The sequence below is a fragment of the Callospermophilus lateralis genome, chromosome 4 (assembly GCF_048772815.1).
Source record: "Callospermophilus lateralis isolate mCalLat2 chromosome 4, mCalLat2.hap1, whole genome shotgun sequence".
Classification (NCBI taxonomy): domain Eukaryota; kingdom Metazoa; phylum Chordata; class Mammalia; order Rodentia; family Sciuridae; genus Callospermophilus; species Callospermophilus lateralis.
The window spans coordinates 14,252,050-14,267,402 of NC_135308.1; the positions used below are offsets into that span (position 1 = coordinate 14,252,050).

General features: G+C 56.5%; 1 protein-coding gene across 1 annotated transcript in view; it reads left to right on the forward strand.

Moving 5' to 3' along the window:
• The window catches only part of Gfra2 (GDNF family receptor alpha 2), an 84,685-nt gene extending 70,159 nt beyond the window's left edge, over positions 1-14,526 (forward strand). Inside the window, exons 5-9 of the mRNA XM_076852320.1 lie at positions 1,484-1,593; positions 2,273-2,413; positions 4,300-4,472; positions 12,298-12,351; positions 13,209-14,526. Coding sequence (XP_076708435.1) covers positions 1,484-1,593; positions 2,273-2,413; positions 4,300-4,472; positions 12,298-12,351; positions 13,209-13,331 — 601 coding nt within the window. The 3' untranslated portion in view covers positions 13,332-14,526. The remainder of the gene's footprint in view (positions 1-1,483; positions 1,594-2,272; positions 2,414-4,299; positions 4,473-12,297; positions 12,352-13,208) is intronic.
• Positions 14,527-15,353: the final 827 nt, after the last annotated feature.

Sequence of the window (15,353 nt, forward strand, 5' to 3'; positions counted from 1 at the left end):
AAAAATCATGACCTTCTACCAGCTTCAGGGGCCTGATCTCTCTAGAGGGCTTCTTACCTCTCAAAAACATCTTTCGGGCCCCTCCAGGCAGACTGGAATGTGTGTGGAAGCAGGGCGCTCTCAGCCACCTTCCTCTGATACTCCTGGGCCTGCGTGGCAGGGGTCCTCGTGGAGGGCAAGAGCCTCTCCTTGGAAGGCTTCTCTCCTCCCTTAGGCTGGCTCTGCCTCTCTTGCCTCCCTCTCCCTCCTCCTGTCCTTTTCTCCAATGGGACAAAGTTCCAGGGGAGAACCAGGGCAGCTAAATTTGGGGTGCACCTGGGGATGCCTATGTCAGGGCCTTTGTAGTGTGCCAAAGCATGGCCAAGGAGCAAGGTGACATGCGTTTTAGCCTTTTCTGTAGCTGGCTATTGGAGTCCCCAGGGAATCCTGGCTGGGCACCTGGTTCCTGAGGTCCTGTTCTGTGCTCATCATGGGGAAAATGCCACTGAACAAGGCCTCGTCACTGCTTCTAAGGACTGCTGTGAGACGTGGAGGAGTGATGTCTGAGACTACCTGGCCAGGAGCACCCACCTGCCATGGTGGGCAGGGAAATGTGCTCCCTAGCCCAGGCTGATGGTAACCTGTGGCCACTGATGGTAACCACTGGAGCAGAAGGAAGACGTAGTGGGGCCTGTGTGTGTTAGATGTGGGTGCCTCTGTTCTGTGCCTCCCCTGAAAGCTACCTTTGGGGCTGGGGCTGGGGCTGGGGATGGACCTGGTCAGACAGTGCCCACCTTTACGCAGCTCAGGTCCGAGTGTGGAGCACAGGGCTGTGCGTCAGCAGCGATGAAGAAGCATCAGAGACGAGTGGGTGATGACGTGTTATGTCCTCAGGGGAAGAAAAGGCTGCTCCTGCCTGGTGGGATTGGGGTGGCAGTGAGGGTGACAGTGGGTGGGGGTAGTTGTGACATGATACAGAGAAGCCCAGGCAGGAATGTTCTGCCCTAAGACGTCTTTCCCCTGGTGGGGGCTGGCCCCTTGAGCTTCAGTCAGGTCCTATGAGTGGCTGGGTCAGGGGGTATTGGGCCCATTTTGCAGGTGGAAAGATTGATGTGTTGAAGGACTTGGGTAAGATCGTTCAGGTGTGTGGTTGAACAGAAGGCGGGGCCCAAGTCTCTGGCCCTGGCCTGGGCCACCTCTGTGCACCCAGCCTGTGTCCTCCCTGCATTCTTCTGGGGGACGGAGTCATTGAGAGCGCACTGCTACCCGTCGTTCTGAGCTGGCCACTCTGTCACTGGCCTTTCCTTAAGCTGTATTATGTGCCCTGCTCTCTAGGAAATCTGTCCCCAAGTTGCCCCCAGCTTGAGGCCCCAGTCTTGGTTCCCTGCTCTTCCCCCCTCCCTCCTCCTGACTTCTGGCCCTGGGGAGCTACCGGGAGGAGCCAGAGGAGGCCCAGAACACAGAACTAAACCGTTTTCTCCGTTGGGTCTTCTCCTGACACCAGGTCCCGGCTGGCGGACTTCCACACCAACTGTCGAGCCTCCTACCGGACACTTACCAGCTGCCCTGCCGACAATTACCAGGCGTGTCTGGGATCCTACGCTGGCATGATTGGTAAGTTTTCTTGCATTTCTTGGGCTCGTGGTGGCTCCTTGCTGCCCCAGCCTTGTAGGGCAGGGGCTACCACCCAGGTCAGGGCTTCTCTGGGACAGATTCAGATAGAACTTTGAGGGGAACCAGCCAGCTCTTTACAGAGGAGAGCCCTGGTTCTTTATCATGGGGTGGAGGGCCCCAGGCACCTATATGGCTTTGGAAGCGAGAAGAAAAGGCGAAAGAACGGTTTATTGCACGGTTCTGACATTCTAGGTATTGTCTTCCTGGGCCTCTCTACAGCTCTTACTAGGGAGGCATTGGCATCCCCATTCTACAGATGAGGAAACTGAGGTTAAAAGTCGGGTGACCGGCATAGGCTCACCCGGCTGGCAAGCGCCGCCACTGGGAACCAACCCAGGAAGTGGGTCTTTGTTTTTCTGGTTCTAGAAAAGAGGCTCTGCTCATTGGTGAGGGAGAAAACAAGGGACCCAGTCTTGGACAGAGCTGCTTGGCTCTTCCCTGCTGTTCTGGTGATTGGGAGCTTGGTGTCCTCTGTGCCTCTGGCCCCTGCTAACCCCATGGTCACCAAGTTGGGACTGCGAGGTGGGGTGTATGTGCCCTGCCATACCTGGGGCCTGGGGGCCCAAGGGAAGGCCTGACTGCTCATCTCCCCTTCCTTCCCTCCTTTCTCCCTGCCCAGGGTTTGACATGACGCCCAACTACGTGGACTCCAGCCCCACGGGCATTGTGGTGTCCCCCTGGTGCAGCTGTCGAGGCAGCGGGAACATGGAGGAGGAGTGTGAGAAGTTCCTCAGGGACTTCACCGAGAACCCGTGCCTCCGTGAGTCTGGCGTGTCCTTCCCTCCCCGACACCCCTGGCTCCCTGCCTGCCCCTTGCCTCGGGGACCAGGGTCCTTCCTGGGCCTCTGGTATCTCCTCCCTGTGGGGTGGCCAGCGACACACATGGGACTTCTCTGCCATGGTGCGGCCTGCAGAGACCCCGAGCTCTTGACAGTCGAAGCTGCCAGTGGGTCAGCCTCAGTTACCACCAGTGACCTTGAACCTGTGTCGGGTCAAAGCTGAAGGTTTCTGGTCTGTTTTCCTGACTGCTTCAGGCAGGTTGCTCTGGGACAGACCCCTGTCATCCCAGGCCTCTGTCATTTCCTCCTTTAATGAGTGTTTCCCCATTGGAACTGTGACTTTAAGTCACCTAACTCCAGAGGCCACAGAGAGGAGAGCCACCGTCAACCTCAGTCTGCCTTTGATCTTTGCGCCGTGACACCTGTTGCTGACCACCACCTGCAGTCTCCTCCCTCTTTCCTTTCTTCCTTCCATGTGTCTGGTAGTCCATCTGTTCTCTTCCTTTCTGTATGGCACCGGGAATTCAGAAGTAGAGATCCCAGTGCCTGTCATTCAGGAGCGTGCAGTCAGATGGAGGTGAACTGAGAGGCCAAGGTGCAGGGTGAACGGTCCTAGGGTAGAGTTTTGAACAGGGTGTTGCAGGAGCCCAGGGTGGGGACACCTGTGTCATCCAGGAGGAGGGAGGCCCTGAGGGTTCTCAGAGGCTGTCTCCCTTGGTGGATAGTTGAGGAGCAGAAGGCACCCGCTGTCCACCCTGGCAGGGGCCCCAGGCTCCCCAGAAGACCCCAGTTTGTTAGGGAGCTGCACAGCCTGCCAGAAGCATTGGAGGCGACCACAGTAGGTTGTCTGCCAGGCGAGAGCATCCTCCTCATGGAGGGTCCTGCAGACTTGAGGACTTGGGGTTCCTTAGCCTGCAGGTGGCATGGTGGTGGTGTGGGTGGTTGAAGGAGGTAGGGTAGAGATAGGATCCACTTGGTCGTGATGTGGCGGTCATGGTGGGTGGGGACATGATTCTGGTGGGTGAGGCAGTACAGACAGGACAGTGATGGCTGAACCAGGCCGTGGGAGGGGGACAGTGACAAGAGATGGAGTGGAGAGGTCTTTAGGGGTCGGCTCAGCTGGCTGCCAGTGGGCAGGTAGGGAGGCACCATGGAGTCCCTGCCTGGGTTTCTATCTTGGGGGACTTGGGGACATAGAGGTGACACCTTCATGACTGGTGACATGGGGGTGAGGAGTGTTGGCAGTGGTAGGAAGAGATTCCTGGTGTGGGGATTAGACTTGAGGCCTTGGAGGTGCGTTTGGGGCAGGGGGGTACCATTTTCCTGGACGCTTGGCTATGGGCTTGAGTCTTGGGGACGGAGTCCTGCCTAGGAGCTCTGATGGGTCGGTCCCCAGGGAATTAGAATGGTTAGCAGTGTGGGTGGGAGGCCGCCCATGGGAGTGTCAGGTGTGGAGAGGGAGGAGGGCTGATCTGGGCCCTTGGAATGCCTGCAGCAGGGCCTGGAGCATCTCAGGTGGCAGCAGAGCCCTGGAGCCTGTGTCTAGGGATCTGCGGTGGGGCCACCTTGTACGGCTTTCCTCCTGGCTCCCACATGCCCGCTTCCTCCTCCTCCTCTGCTCTGAGCCGTCCTCGCCATCGCATGCGTTTCCTTCCCTGCTGGCTTCCCTGGCTTCTCTGCCTCCCTCCGGCTGTTTTCTTCTCTCAGTGTGACTTCGTAGGTCTGAAAGAACCTGAGCTGAGTTGAATCCCTCTGTTACCCTTCGTCCCCAGCTTCGGGCTCTTCCAGGGAGGGCAGTGGTCAGGGTGGGGCGAAGCGATGGAAGTGATCCTGATTTCCATGCACCTACCCGACTCCCACCCCCCAGGGAACGCCATTCAGGCCTTCGGCAACGGCACAGACGTGAACGTGTCCCCCAAGAGTCCCTTACTCCCGGCCACCCAGGCCCCAAGGGTGGAGAAGACTCCCTCTTTGCCAGATGATCTCAGTGATAGCACCAGCCTGGGGACCAGCGTCATCACCACCTGCACATCTGTCCAGGTGAGGGCGTGGCTCTGCCACTCAGGGACTCGGGAGGGGGCCGGGGGGAGCAGCATGGTGTCACCACTCATCTGGGACCAGTGAGGGGGCACTGAAGGTCCTTCCTTTAGGTCAGGGACCCAAGAGGCAGGGAGGAGCTGGGAGGTGGTTTTCACCTGTTCATTCCTAGGCCTTCATCTAGCAAATGCGGGACACCTGCTCATCACAGTGTCACACTAGACACCGCGAGGCACAAGAGAAATGTAGCAGTCACCATTTATCAGCCTTCCGCTAATCACCAGCTCATGTGCTGGGGACTCTCTGCTTTTCCTATTGAGTTCTCACGCAGTCAGGTGTCGGCGTTCTTGTGTCACACGTGGGAAACTGACTAGAGGGGTCCCAAGATCACGTAACTGGTTGGTGTAGAGGATGGCCAAACCCACATCTGACTCCAGAGCTCATGTGTTCACTTGTCCATCCATCCGTCCGTCCATCCATCCATCCATCCATCCAACCATCCACCCACCCAGTCATGTATCCTCTCACCTGTGTGGTTACTTGCTAGGGATACATTGATGAATGAGGTGACAGTCTTATTTTTTGGTCCCATGGCCTTATTGAGGATCAAACAGTGAAACAATCATCAGATGTAGACTGCAGGCGGTGTCACAACAAGGGACACATGGCACTCTGGAGGTGCCATCACTCAGCATCTCTGCTGAGCTGCCCTCGTACCACTGCACCCTTCACTCCAGGAGGCTCTTTGCTGAAGGGGTCGGCTCTAGACAGGACAGAAACACACACACACACACACACACACACACACACACACACACACACACAGAACAAAGGATTTAGAAGAGAACCTAGTGCAAAAATACTAGGGCGGGCAGAGGAGGGAGGGAATGATGAGGGTGTGGCTGGTGGGAACGAGGGATGTTTCAGGCAGGAGTTGGCTCTGGTTGGTTAAGAGGTTGGTGGGGAACATTGGCAGCAGCACAGCCCAAATGAAGGTGCAGGAGGAGCGAGACTTGGTGGGAAGGGTGAGGACACCATCTGAATGGGGTGGCAGTCTCCTGGGATCAACAGCACCTGGCATTCACAGTGCTGGGATGAGGACTTGAGCTGGCCCCTCCTGGATACCCACCCACCACACCAGGACATGTGTGCTGGTGCCCATCCTGCTCAGAGGCCCAGAAAAGACCACCTCCGACTTTGCCGGCCCTCTCCAACTTCCAGGGAACCCCATATGGACAAGACCACCAGAGAGAGGGCCACAGCCAGAGGGAGAAGTTCTGGGAACAGGATCCGAGGTTGTGTCAAAACTGGACAGAGTGTCAGGGCCTCACCACCCCAGGCTCCTCCACAGGGTCCCTGACGCCCACATCTCTGCCCGGCAGCCCCACAACAGGGACGAAAGTTCCTCGTTCCCACATCCACTCCACCATGGGAAAACCCTTGTGGGGAGCAGATCTGAGAGGGAGTCAGCACAAGGTCGCCAGGGGCTCTGTTCCTGGCCCTGCTCAGCCACCAACAGGTTGCAGGGCCCTGGACAAGTTCTCACCCACTCCAGGCCTCTCGTCCCATAGGTTTGGGAAGGAGATCTTGGAACATACTTCCCGTCCAGGCACCTGCGTGCATCCCCAGTAGGCTGCCATCTCTGGAAGCTAAGGCTTCACCAAGGAAAGAGGAGAGCGAGGAGGGCAGCAATAAGGAAAACTCTCTTCTCTCTAGGATGTACGTAGAGCACACAGCCTCCTCCCCACCAGGCCGCAGCTTCCTGCCCACATTCAGGGACCCCTTTATAGTTATGGGTTCCCATGACTCCCAAGGGCCCCAGCAAGGCCACCGCAGAACCATTCAATCAGAGGTGATCCAAGCTAGCAAAGCTGATGGACAGGACCGAGGTGCAGGCTGGGTGCAGCCATGCCAGCCTCCAGCTGAGCCAGGGACAGGGTTGAGGGCTGAGTCACACTGTAACCCCAGCCTGGGATGGTCATAAAAGAGACTGCAGTGAGACAGAATCAGTGGCCTTTCCCCTTCTGTTTCTGAGAAGGAACCTAAGAAGTGATGGTGGGTGGGGCCTCTTTTGAGGATCTGCTTCTCTCATTTTCCTTCTGGGATGACTGTCCCCAGCTGTCCTGCCCAGAGTAACTTAGCCAACAGGCCCAAGGAGGACAGTTCCGGCCTGCAGGAGCCACCTGCCAGGCAGCATCCCCGGCTGCCCGGTTGACAGCAGCTAACATTTGGGCATCATTGCTCCGTGCAAAGCACTTCCACACACAGCATCTCTGTTCCCCATGTGAATGGTCCAGCATCACCCCTGGATCCAAACCAAGATCAAGACAAGCCCTCAGATCATAGCCTGCAGAAAACCAGAAGGTAGAAGAAACAATCAGTGCCTGTGTAGCCAACTGCTAAGGGAAGGCAGGGGGTGGAAGGGGATTCAGAGTGATCGGGCACTGAAGGGTGGGGGCACGGTGCCATGGCTTCGTGTTTGTGTCCACAAAGAATCACAATGAGAGTGAGGGCAAGGTTGGCTGTGTCAGCATCTTCCTAGAGGATGCCCTGCTAGGACCCTGGTAAGGCCCAGAGGAACAGGAGGACCACACCAGAGCACGGTCATGTGACAGGCGGCACAGCCCTGACCAGCCAAACTGCCCACGGCTGTAATATAAAATTGAGCCTCTGACCCTGCCATGCCCGTACCATGTGTGTAATGTCCTGGCTTGTGGAGCAGGGCACCTGGCAGGCAGGAAAGCCTTTGTTTCTAAAGCCTTGGATGCTTCCCAAGGAATAGGCCCAGAGATGAGTGAGCAAGACGCTGACCCTGGGCACCTTCCAGCTCCTCTGAGTGACACATTCCTTCCCCTCTCCACCCCTCTGCCTGGTGAGTCCTGGTCATATGTTCCCTCTCGGGGTTGTCATCCCTGATTCTGTCCATGCAAAGTTGCCCTCTACCTTACTTTGGACTCCAGCTTTGCCTCACCAGAAGATGTGTTTCCCTCTCTCCTGTTGGACCAGTGTCCCTGGAAGCCTTGATGGCCTTGCCATCCCCTTTTATGCCACCTTGAACAAGGAACGCACAGGATATGGCGTGGAGAAGGGGCTCCACATGGTCTGGAGGAGTCCGTAGTGCGTTTGGTTTGCTGGGCTTGCTGCTGTCTCGGGTGGAGGGTCTGGGGCTTTATGCTTCATGCTGAGCTCCACCCACTGGGTGCCTCCAGGTGCCTTCAGGTGGAGGGGTGGGGGAGCGAGGTGGTTTGCAGTCCAGGGTGTAAGAAGATTGGTCACGAGGCTGTTCGGTCTTGGGGACCAGAGCAGTGTGGTGGGGCCTGGGGAAGGCTGGTGGTGGGTTGGGGCTCTGCCCGGCTGTGGCCCATTCCACCATCCCTGACATTCCCCTGGGTTGCTTTGGGCCCAGAATGACGGTCTCATCAGATCCGCTGGACTCTCCCCTTTCCAGGGCTGGGGAGGGCTAGCGACATGAGTCCTCTTTACTCTGCTGGTCTCTGCCAGCCACTCTCCACTCTTTCCCTTGATGCTGCCAGTCATCTTGGGACAATAGAAGCGAGTTTGAGGGTTGCCCTAGGGGTTGCCTCACACTGAAGCAGACTTAGCAGCCAGAAGCCAGTTCTCTCCTCCATCCTCTGCTGCCTGCAAAGGCCTCTTACCCAGTACACAGACCTGTGGATGCCAGAGCAGGGGTCCGAGTGGCCGTTAGTGCGTGCATTCTAACTGCGTGTCACTCTGTCCTGGGCACTGAGGCCAGTAAGCTCAATCAGCCAGTTCCATCCTGTGCCAGGAGGATGCCAGGAGGCCCCGCTCAAGTTATGGTGAGGGTGAAGGAGATTGGCACCAAAAGAATGAATAAAGTGAGTCTCGGGTGGATGGGGTGGCTTCAGCGGGGAGCAGACATCAAGGGCTGATGGGCAACGGAACCTGCTGCCAGACCTGGGAGAATCGCCTTGACCATGTGTAGGTGGAGCTGGGGCTGGAGTGGGCGAGGGTGCCCAGGAGGAGGGCCAGCAGGAGCCAGTGCCTGGAGGCAGACGGCAGAGCCCTCTGTGGAAGAGTGACCTAGAGTAGGTGGGGGTTGGCTGGCCAGGGAGAGCCACTGGAGGGCAGGGTCCCGATTTCAAAAACTGAAAAATATTTGATTTTTGGATTTGAGGGTGGGGACGAGCAGTGGAAGTGGAGGGGGAGGAAGAGGTGACAGTCACTGGGGATGGGCATGTACAGGAGGGATGGGCTAGGGACAGGCTCACAGGGTATAGATGAGGGCAGAGGCCAAGGTTTGTGGGTGGGGTCAGGGACAGAAGCAGGGGACTCAGGAGAGATCTGGCCAGTGCTGTCACCACTGTCCAGCACTGCTGGACTTAGTGGCACCTCCGCCAGGCCAGTGAGATTCTGGGACTGCCACACCAGGATTTAGGGGCAGCGTGGCGAAAGAGGTAGGCAGGGCAGAGGAGGAAGACTGCTTCTTTCCAACTTCCTGGCTCAGGGCCTTTCTAGGAGAAGCTTCTAGAAGGGTGAAGCTTGCCTTGTGCCATCCTGGTTCATGGCCGGGCCCCTTCCCTAATGCTAACTGCTCCTGTCACTTCTTTCATGCTTCTGATGCCCCCACAGTGCAGCCCACTGGGGCCAGCTCTTCCCACACTGTTCCTCTACGGGCCTCCCTGTCACAGGACTGCTGTTAGAAGCCCTGTGTGCTGCCATCCCAGCAGCCTGGGCCTGTTGCCTTTGGAACTCCGTCATTCACACACCCCCAAGTCTGTCTCAAGGGTATGAGTGGCTCAGCACAGGGTCAGGGACTAGAGTTACCCACACACAGCGGCACAGGGAGAGCCGGACACTGGGGTGGCCTTGACAGGGGCCATGGCTCCAGAAGACTGCCCCCGGCCTGGGGGCTTGGGGAAAGATGGCAGCCTTCTCTCTCCTTCCTGGGTGTTTAATTGACCTGGAGGTGACTACGGGGAGGTTCATTTCTCTGTTTGGGTGTGAACCCCTCAAGGGCAGGGCTGAGACCCGCTGGTGAGAAGGGCATCACCAACTGGAGGCAGAGGTCTGAGCGTCTGGTGTTGAGGCATGAGACGGTAGACTTTCTTTCTGCACCTCCCCACCCACCCATGTTCCACTTCCAGAAAAGTCAGTTGCTGGTTGGACGCCCCTACTTTTCCATCGAGGAGTGGCTGGGGTCTCTGGTTGGCTGTGGGGGAGGTTAACACAGCCTTCACTGTCTGCTCTGTTTCCTGGAGTCAGGTGGGGTGGGGACTCCTAAGGCCCTTTGTTTCCCCACTGTCACCTGCTGCAAAGAGGCTGGAGGAAGTGGGGGTGGCTGGGGGGGGGGAGAAGGCAGGAGGCCGCTCTGTCACCGCTCCTCACTGGCAGGCCCCAGACTGCTGGCTTGCCTGGGTCTCACCTTATCCCCTGCCCCCTTGATTGCGTTGCCCCTGGGCCCTGCCTTGGGGTGAAAGCTGTGCTTGGCTCACTTTTTGCTTTGTGTAGTGAACACAGAGAGAGAGCCTTAGTTTGTATGGAGCCTTGTTGTCCTATGTGCCCTTTCCCTGGTTTAGTGAGCTACGAGTGCCTCCTGTCTTGTCTAGATGAGGAAACTGAGGCACGATAGACTTGCCCGGGCGACTGGCAGAACCGGGACTTGGGTGCAGGGCTCTGGCCTCTCGAGCTTGTGCTTCTCATTCGGTTTCCGGGCTGCCTTGGATAAAGGGTTGATCTGTGGGTCCAAGGACTAGGACCCCGCACTGAGGAAATTCTATAAACTAGAGGTCACAGTACTTGGCGAAGCTGTTCAGGGCAGTGAGGGGAAGCCTGCTGGGTACCCTGAGCTTCCTGGGTGTGGTGGTCAGCCCTGGGGGCCTACAGAACTGGACATCCATAGGTTCAGAAGGACTCTCGCTCTGATTTTTCCTGTGTGGTATTTGTTGATTCCCACTCCCCTCTCCTGTCATTGGAGGAGACCTGACGGGGCCTGCTCATTCTGGAGAGCAAGATCCAAGCCTAGGCCAGTGCTCCAGAGGACATTACCATTCGATTTTGTCTCACACACCTGGCTGGGCTTGGGGCTCAGAGGCTTTTCTGGCTTCTCTGTGCAGGTTGACCTTGGCATAGAAACCTGCTGAACTGACATTGTCTCAGTCCACCTTTGACCTTGGGCCTGCCTCAGAGCTGATGTCCATCATCACAGAATGTTGTACTGGCTTCACCTTAAAGGACATCGTAGGCAATTGACCACCTGGGCATCTGGTCAGCTAAACAAGGCCCCAGCTTTAAAGCAATAGACTTAAAAAATAATTTTGCATGTCACTGTAGTACATAAGACAAGTAACAGCAGCTTTGATTAGGAGTGGGGCTGTCTGCCTCTGTGATTCCACATGGACCCGGGGACTGGGACACAGGGACAAGCCAGGGTCCCTCCAAGGGAACAGGACAGAACAGCCACCCCTGACACTTACAGAGGAAGCCATATTGGGTATAAGTAGCTGCTGGACCACATGTATCACAGGTGGGGATGGATATAACCGACTGAGGATTGGTGCAGGGGTTGGGGAGGACAGGTAGGACACATGGTAGCAGCACAGACTCCAAGCTGGGGCAAGCGGTGTTCTGTCCCTGCAGTGGCCTCCCTGGAGTGATAAACGCCCCAAGGAGGAGAATCTAGTGGTTGGTCTGGAAGGACCGAAGGGAATATGTCCCATGGAGGGAAGCAGTTGGTACCACCTCTTGGCACCTGGAGACACTGTACCTGGTCTTGAAAAGGATCCTCTTGGGTTGGGTCTGGTTCCATTCCTGCTGTGCTAATCACCACATTTCTGTCTCCACCACTGGCAGTGACTGCTTTTGGCCAGGGTCTCTGTGTGACAGCTGGGGCCTTGTTTAGCTGACCAGATGCATGGGTGGTCGATTGCCTACGATGTCCAAAGAATTATGGATACTTTTGGCCAAGAGTCGTGATTTAGGCATAATTTCTTGGGCTTCCCAGTTGCTCCTGGCAGCCAGAGCTTCCCCACAAGTGCCTTGGGAACTAAGCCATCTGAAGGGCCATATCCCCCAGCTGGTTCCCATTGGTCTCTCTCATGATGGTGGTAACAAAGCACTGTTCTTCACGCACACTCTGTGGTCCTGCTTCCAAGTAGTTATGCCAGGGCAGAGAATCCTGGAATGACCACGACGCCAACCTTCTCTTCTCATTCTTCATCTTGTCTACAGAGTTCCCAGGTGCTGCACATCTGTTTGGGAGTGAAAATGGCCTGGCACATTTGCCAGCTGTCCACCTAACATGTACCAGTGGCAGACATCACTAATCAATCACGGTTTTCTTTCTCTCCTGAGCCCAGATGCGGGCTCATGATCTTTGTCCATAGAGCCTTCCTGGAGTGATGGCAAATTACAGGAGCTGGCTCTCAGATGCCATCTCTGGTCTGATGCATTCATTCATTTATTCATTCATGCATGCATGTGTCTCCTAAAACATTAATTGAGTTGTGAGCCAAATCACAGCTCAGTGCAAGGAAAGGAGACCTGGTCCCTGCCTTTGAGGAGCTCTGAGTAGGCAGACAGACATGCTGACAGCTAGTTCTTACAGAATGCTGTAAACTGGATAGCAAGGTTTAGAGCTCAGTTTCCCAGGAGCCTTGGGAAGCCAGGAGTTAATTGATGAGGACTTCAGGGGTGCAGGGGCTCAGTAGTGGTCTTTATTATGCACCTACAGCTTAGCAGTGCTAACAGTGATGGCATTGTTAGAGCAGGGCCTTATTGGAGTCGCTAGTCGAAGCCAGGCCAGAAAAAGCATGGTGCCTTCTCCTAACTAGTGCCTTCTCTCCCACAGGAGCAGGGACTGAAGGCCAATAACTCCAAAGAGTTAAGCATGTGCTTCACAGAGGTGAGTAGGGGCAGAAAGTGGGTGGGTAGGTGCAGGAGACTGGCCCCAAGGGGGCTGTTTTCTAGGTGAGCCTTGAACTTAGAACTCCAGAATCCAGTTGCTGGGCCAGCTGACCTTCTGACCCCTCCTGGACTTGAGTGGACACTCCCTTTGCTGGGGTGGGTCTGGGGAGTGCAAAGGCTTTAGTCAGGACCTGTGGCTATCTCCTTGGGGGAGCAGCCTTCCAAGCAGAGCCTGTCTCATACTTTCCTTATCTTTAAAGACAAACATATTGAGCACCTGCTCAGCACTGGTCCTGTGATACTTATTAGAGACAGAAATGAAAAAGGACACAGTCCCTTCCTTGGAGAACCCCCCACATAGGAGTGCATCTGCCACCATGGTAGCTTAGGTGAGAAGATGGCGAGAGATTCTGCAGAAGGAGAGAGCGGCTCAGTCAGAGACGCGCAGGGAAGGATTCCTGGAGGAGGAGTTTCAGAAATGGGGAGAAAGTGACTTCCCTTTCGCCTCCTCTCCAGAGGCAAGTCCTTGTGGACCTTGGAGCTTCTCCTTGGGGGTCTTTATGCCATCTCCCTCCCCACAGGATGTACGTCATCCTCCCTCCGCCCTGAAGCAGGGAGGTGCAGCCTGTTCTCTGAGGACTTCTGCCCACTTGCCCCGACCTGAGGGCTGGGAGCCCAGAGGGGACAGAACATTACATTTTTTCCTGCCCTGCCCCTTCGAAGTCTGGCTCTGCCTTCAGAGTGCAAGGGAGGGTGTCCAGTGGCCAGGGCGGGCAGGGCTGGAGGAGGCTGGAGCCCAGGCCGCTGACGGGATTTTTGTTGTTTTCTCTGTCTTCCCTTCTGCCGTGGACTCAGCTCACGACCAACATCATCCCAGGGAGCAACAAGGTGATCAGACCTAACTCAGGCCCCTGCAGAGCCAGGCCGTCGGCGGCCTTGACCGCGCTCCTGCTCCTCTTGCTGAAGTGGTCCTTGTAGGCCCTGGGAACGCGTCTCAAGATCTCTACCAACGGCACCGAGGAGAGCTCCCGCCTGGCAAAGTGGAAACGCTCCCAGACACACACACACCCCTTGCAAAAAAAATCCCCCCACCTTGTCTCTGAACCTGTCTCCTCCCAGGTTCCTTCTCTGGAGAAGTTTTTCTAAACCAAACAGACCAGCAGGTGGGGAGCCTGAGAGCTGCCCAAAGGTCCCCTGGCTTCAGGGACACTCGGCCCTGGGGGGCACAAGGCTCTAGAAATGCCCTTCACTGTCTCCTGGTGTTTTTCTCTCTGGACCCTTCTGAAGTAAGAGACCAAGCTGAGACCCCCACTGCCGAAGGGACTTGTGCTGTGCCCAATGCAGGCTGGGGACAGGACAGTGGCAACTGCTCTGGAGCTGCCCACTCTGGGGACCTGCTGGGGGACCAGCCGAGGGCATCGGTCAGAGGGGAATGGAGCTGGCCACATGCCTCCAGTTGGGCCCTGTCAGCCCTCCCCTTGGCTTCAAGGATGGAGATGGCCTGTCCTCCCCCACTGCCCTCAGGGTGGGTCTGTGTGTGGCGTGGAGCCCCCGTGGCCGCGCTGGGTCCTCCTGGCTGTAGGGCCTGTGGGGCTGGGGCCTCTCGGCCTGCCTGGGAGTTCCCCTGCAGGGAGGGAGCAAACCCTGGGCGCCAGGAAGCCACTTCCTCCTTGGTGGCAGGAATTTTGAAGTCAAAGAGAAATGATGCTTCGGTGGCTTCTCGGTTTCTTGTGGGTCCATTTGGCGGGCCTTCCCCTTGGGGACCGCCGAAGGGGGCAGAAGAGGCCACAGTTGGACGTGTGTCTGCAACACTCTGGTCTCGAGCTCGCTCCTTCTCTCTCCTGCCCCTCCTCGTTTCCACCCTCTTTCCTCATTCCCGAGACATCATCAGCTGTGTCCACCGAGGCCCCTTCTCTCCACACGTGTATATACATGTCCATGTACCTATATCCTGTGCTTTCCTTTTTCTTTCCTTTTTTTAAGAAACAAAACTATCGAAATAATACCCCACAGATGAGCGAAAATGTATTATTGTAAAGTTTATTTTTTTTAATAATGTTGTCTATAAAGGAAAAAAAGGAAATCGACCCCGGAGCCCCGCCGCAGTTGGGCTCGCGGGCCGTGGCTGGGACTCCTGATGCGCATCACGCTTAACCAAGGCTCCAATAAAATACTAGGAAGCAAAGTTGCCTCGTGCCTCACTGCTGTGTGCCTTCGTCCCGCTGCGTTCCTGGCCCCTGCCGCCTGCTGGGTATTCCTGGTGGGGCTGGGAAGTTCATGTGTATGTGTGTGTCCACTTGGACCCCAGCAGGTCTCGCCTGTGGGTCCCAGGGTCGGTGGATGATGATCCCATGCAGTGATTTCATACTTGCAGGTTTGAGGGTCTCAGCTAGGCTGTTGTGGGGTCTTGTTCTCTCCGACCTCGCCTTCCCGGTTAGTTAGAGTGCTTGTTGCTCCCCGACAGGGGAAGGAGAGGTGGCCGTTGGGAGGGAGTGGTGGCTTGTTGTCACCTTGGGTATGGTTTGCCTTGTGTAGAGTGGAGGGTGTCTCTCCCTGGGACCCCTGGGCTGATCCAGGTGTGTCATGGAGAAGGCAGGGACCTGGCCTCCTGGTTCCCATCAGAGAAGGAAGACCACTATCAGTGTTTGAGTCCAAGAGAACAATCCATCCATCCTTCTATTTGCCACCCAGTCTTCCCAGACACTGGGCCTGCCGTGTTCTTCCGGAGATTCTCCCTGGAGAGCAGCAGGAGGAGGTTGTACTTGTGTGTGCACAATTGTCTGTGTGTGCCTGCACAAGGTGGCAGGAGGAAGAGGGGAAGGCTGGCCTGTGCCTTCAGGGCTCCCTGTGATCCCGTCTTGTCACTCCTGGTGCTGGGATCTCATTTTCCAGCCTCCTGACCCTGGGTCCAATCAAACAGCTTTGGTTTCTGGTTGCACATGTGTCAGAAACATCTGCTCGCGGTGGTCACGCTGCAGCAGATTGTGTTCCAGCCTCTGC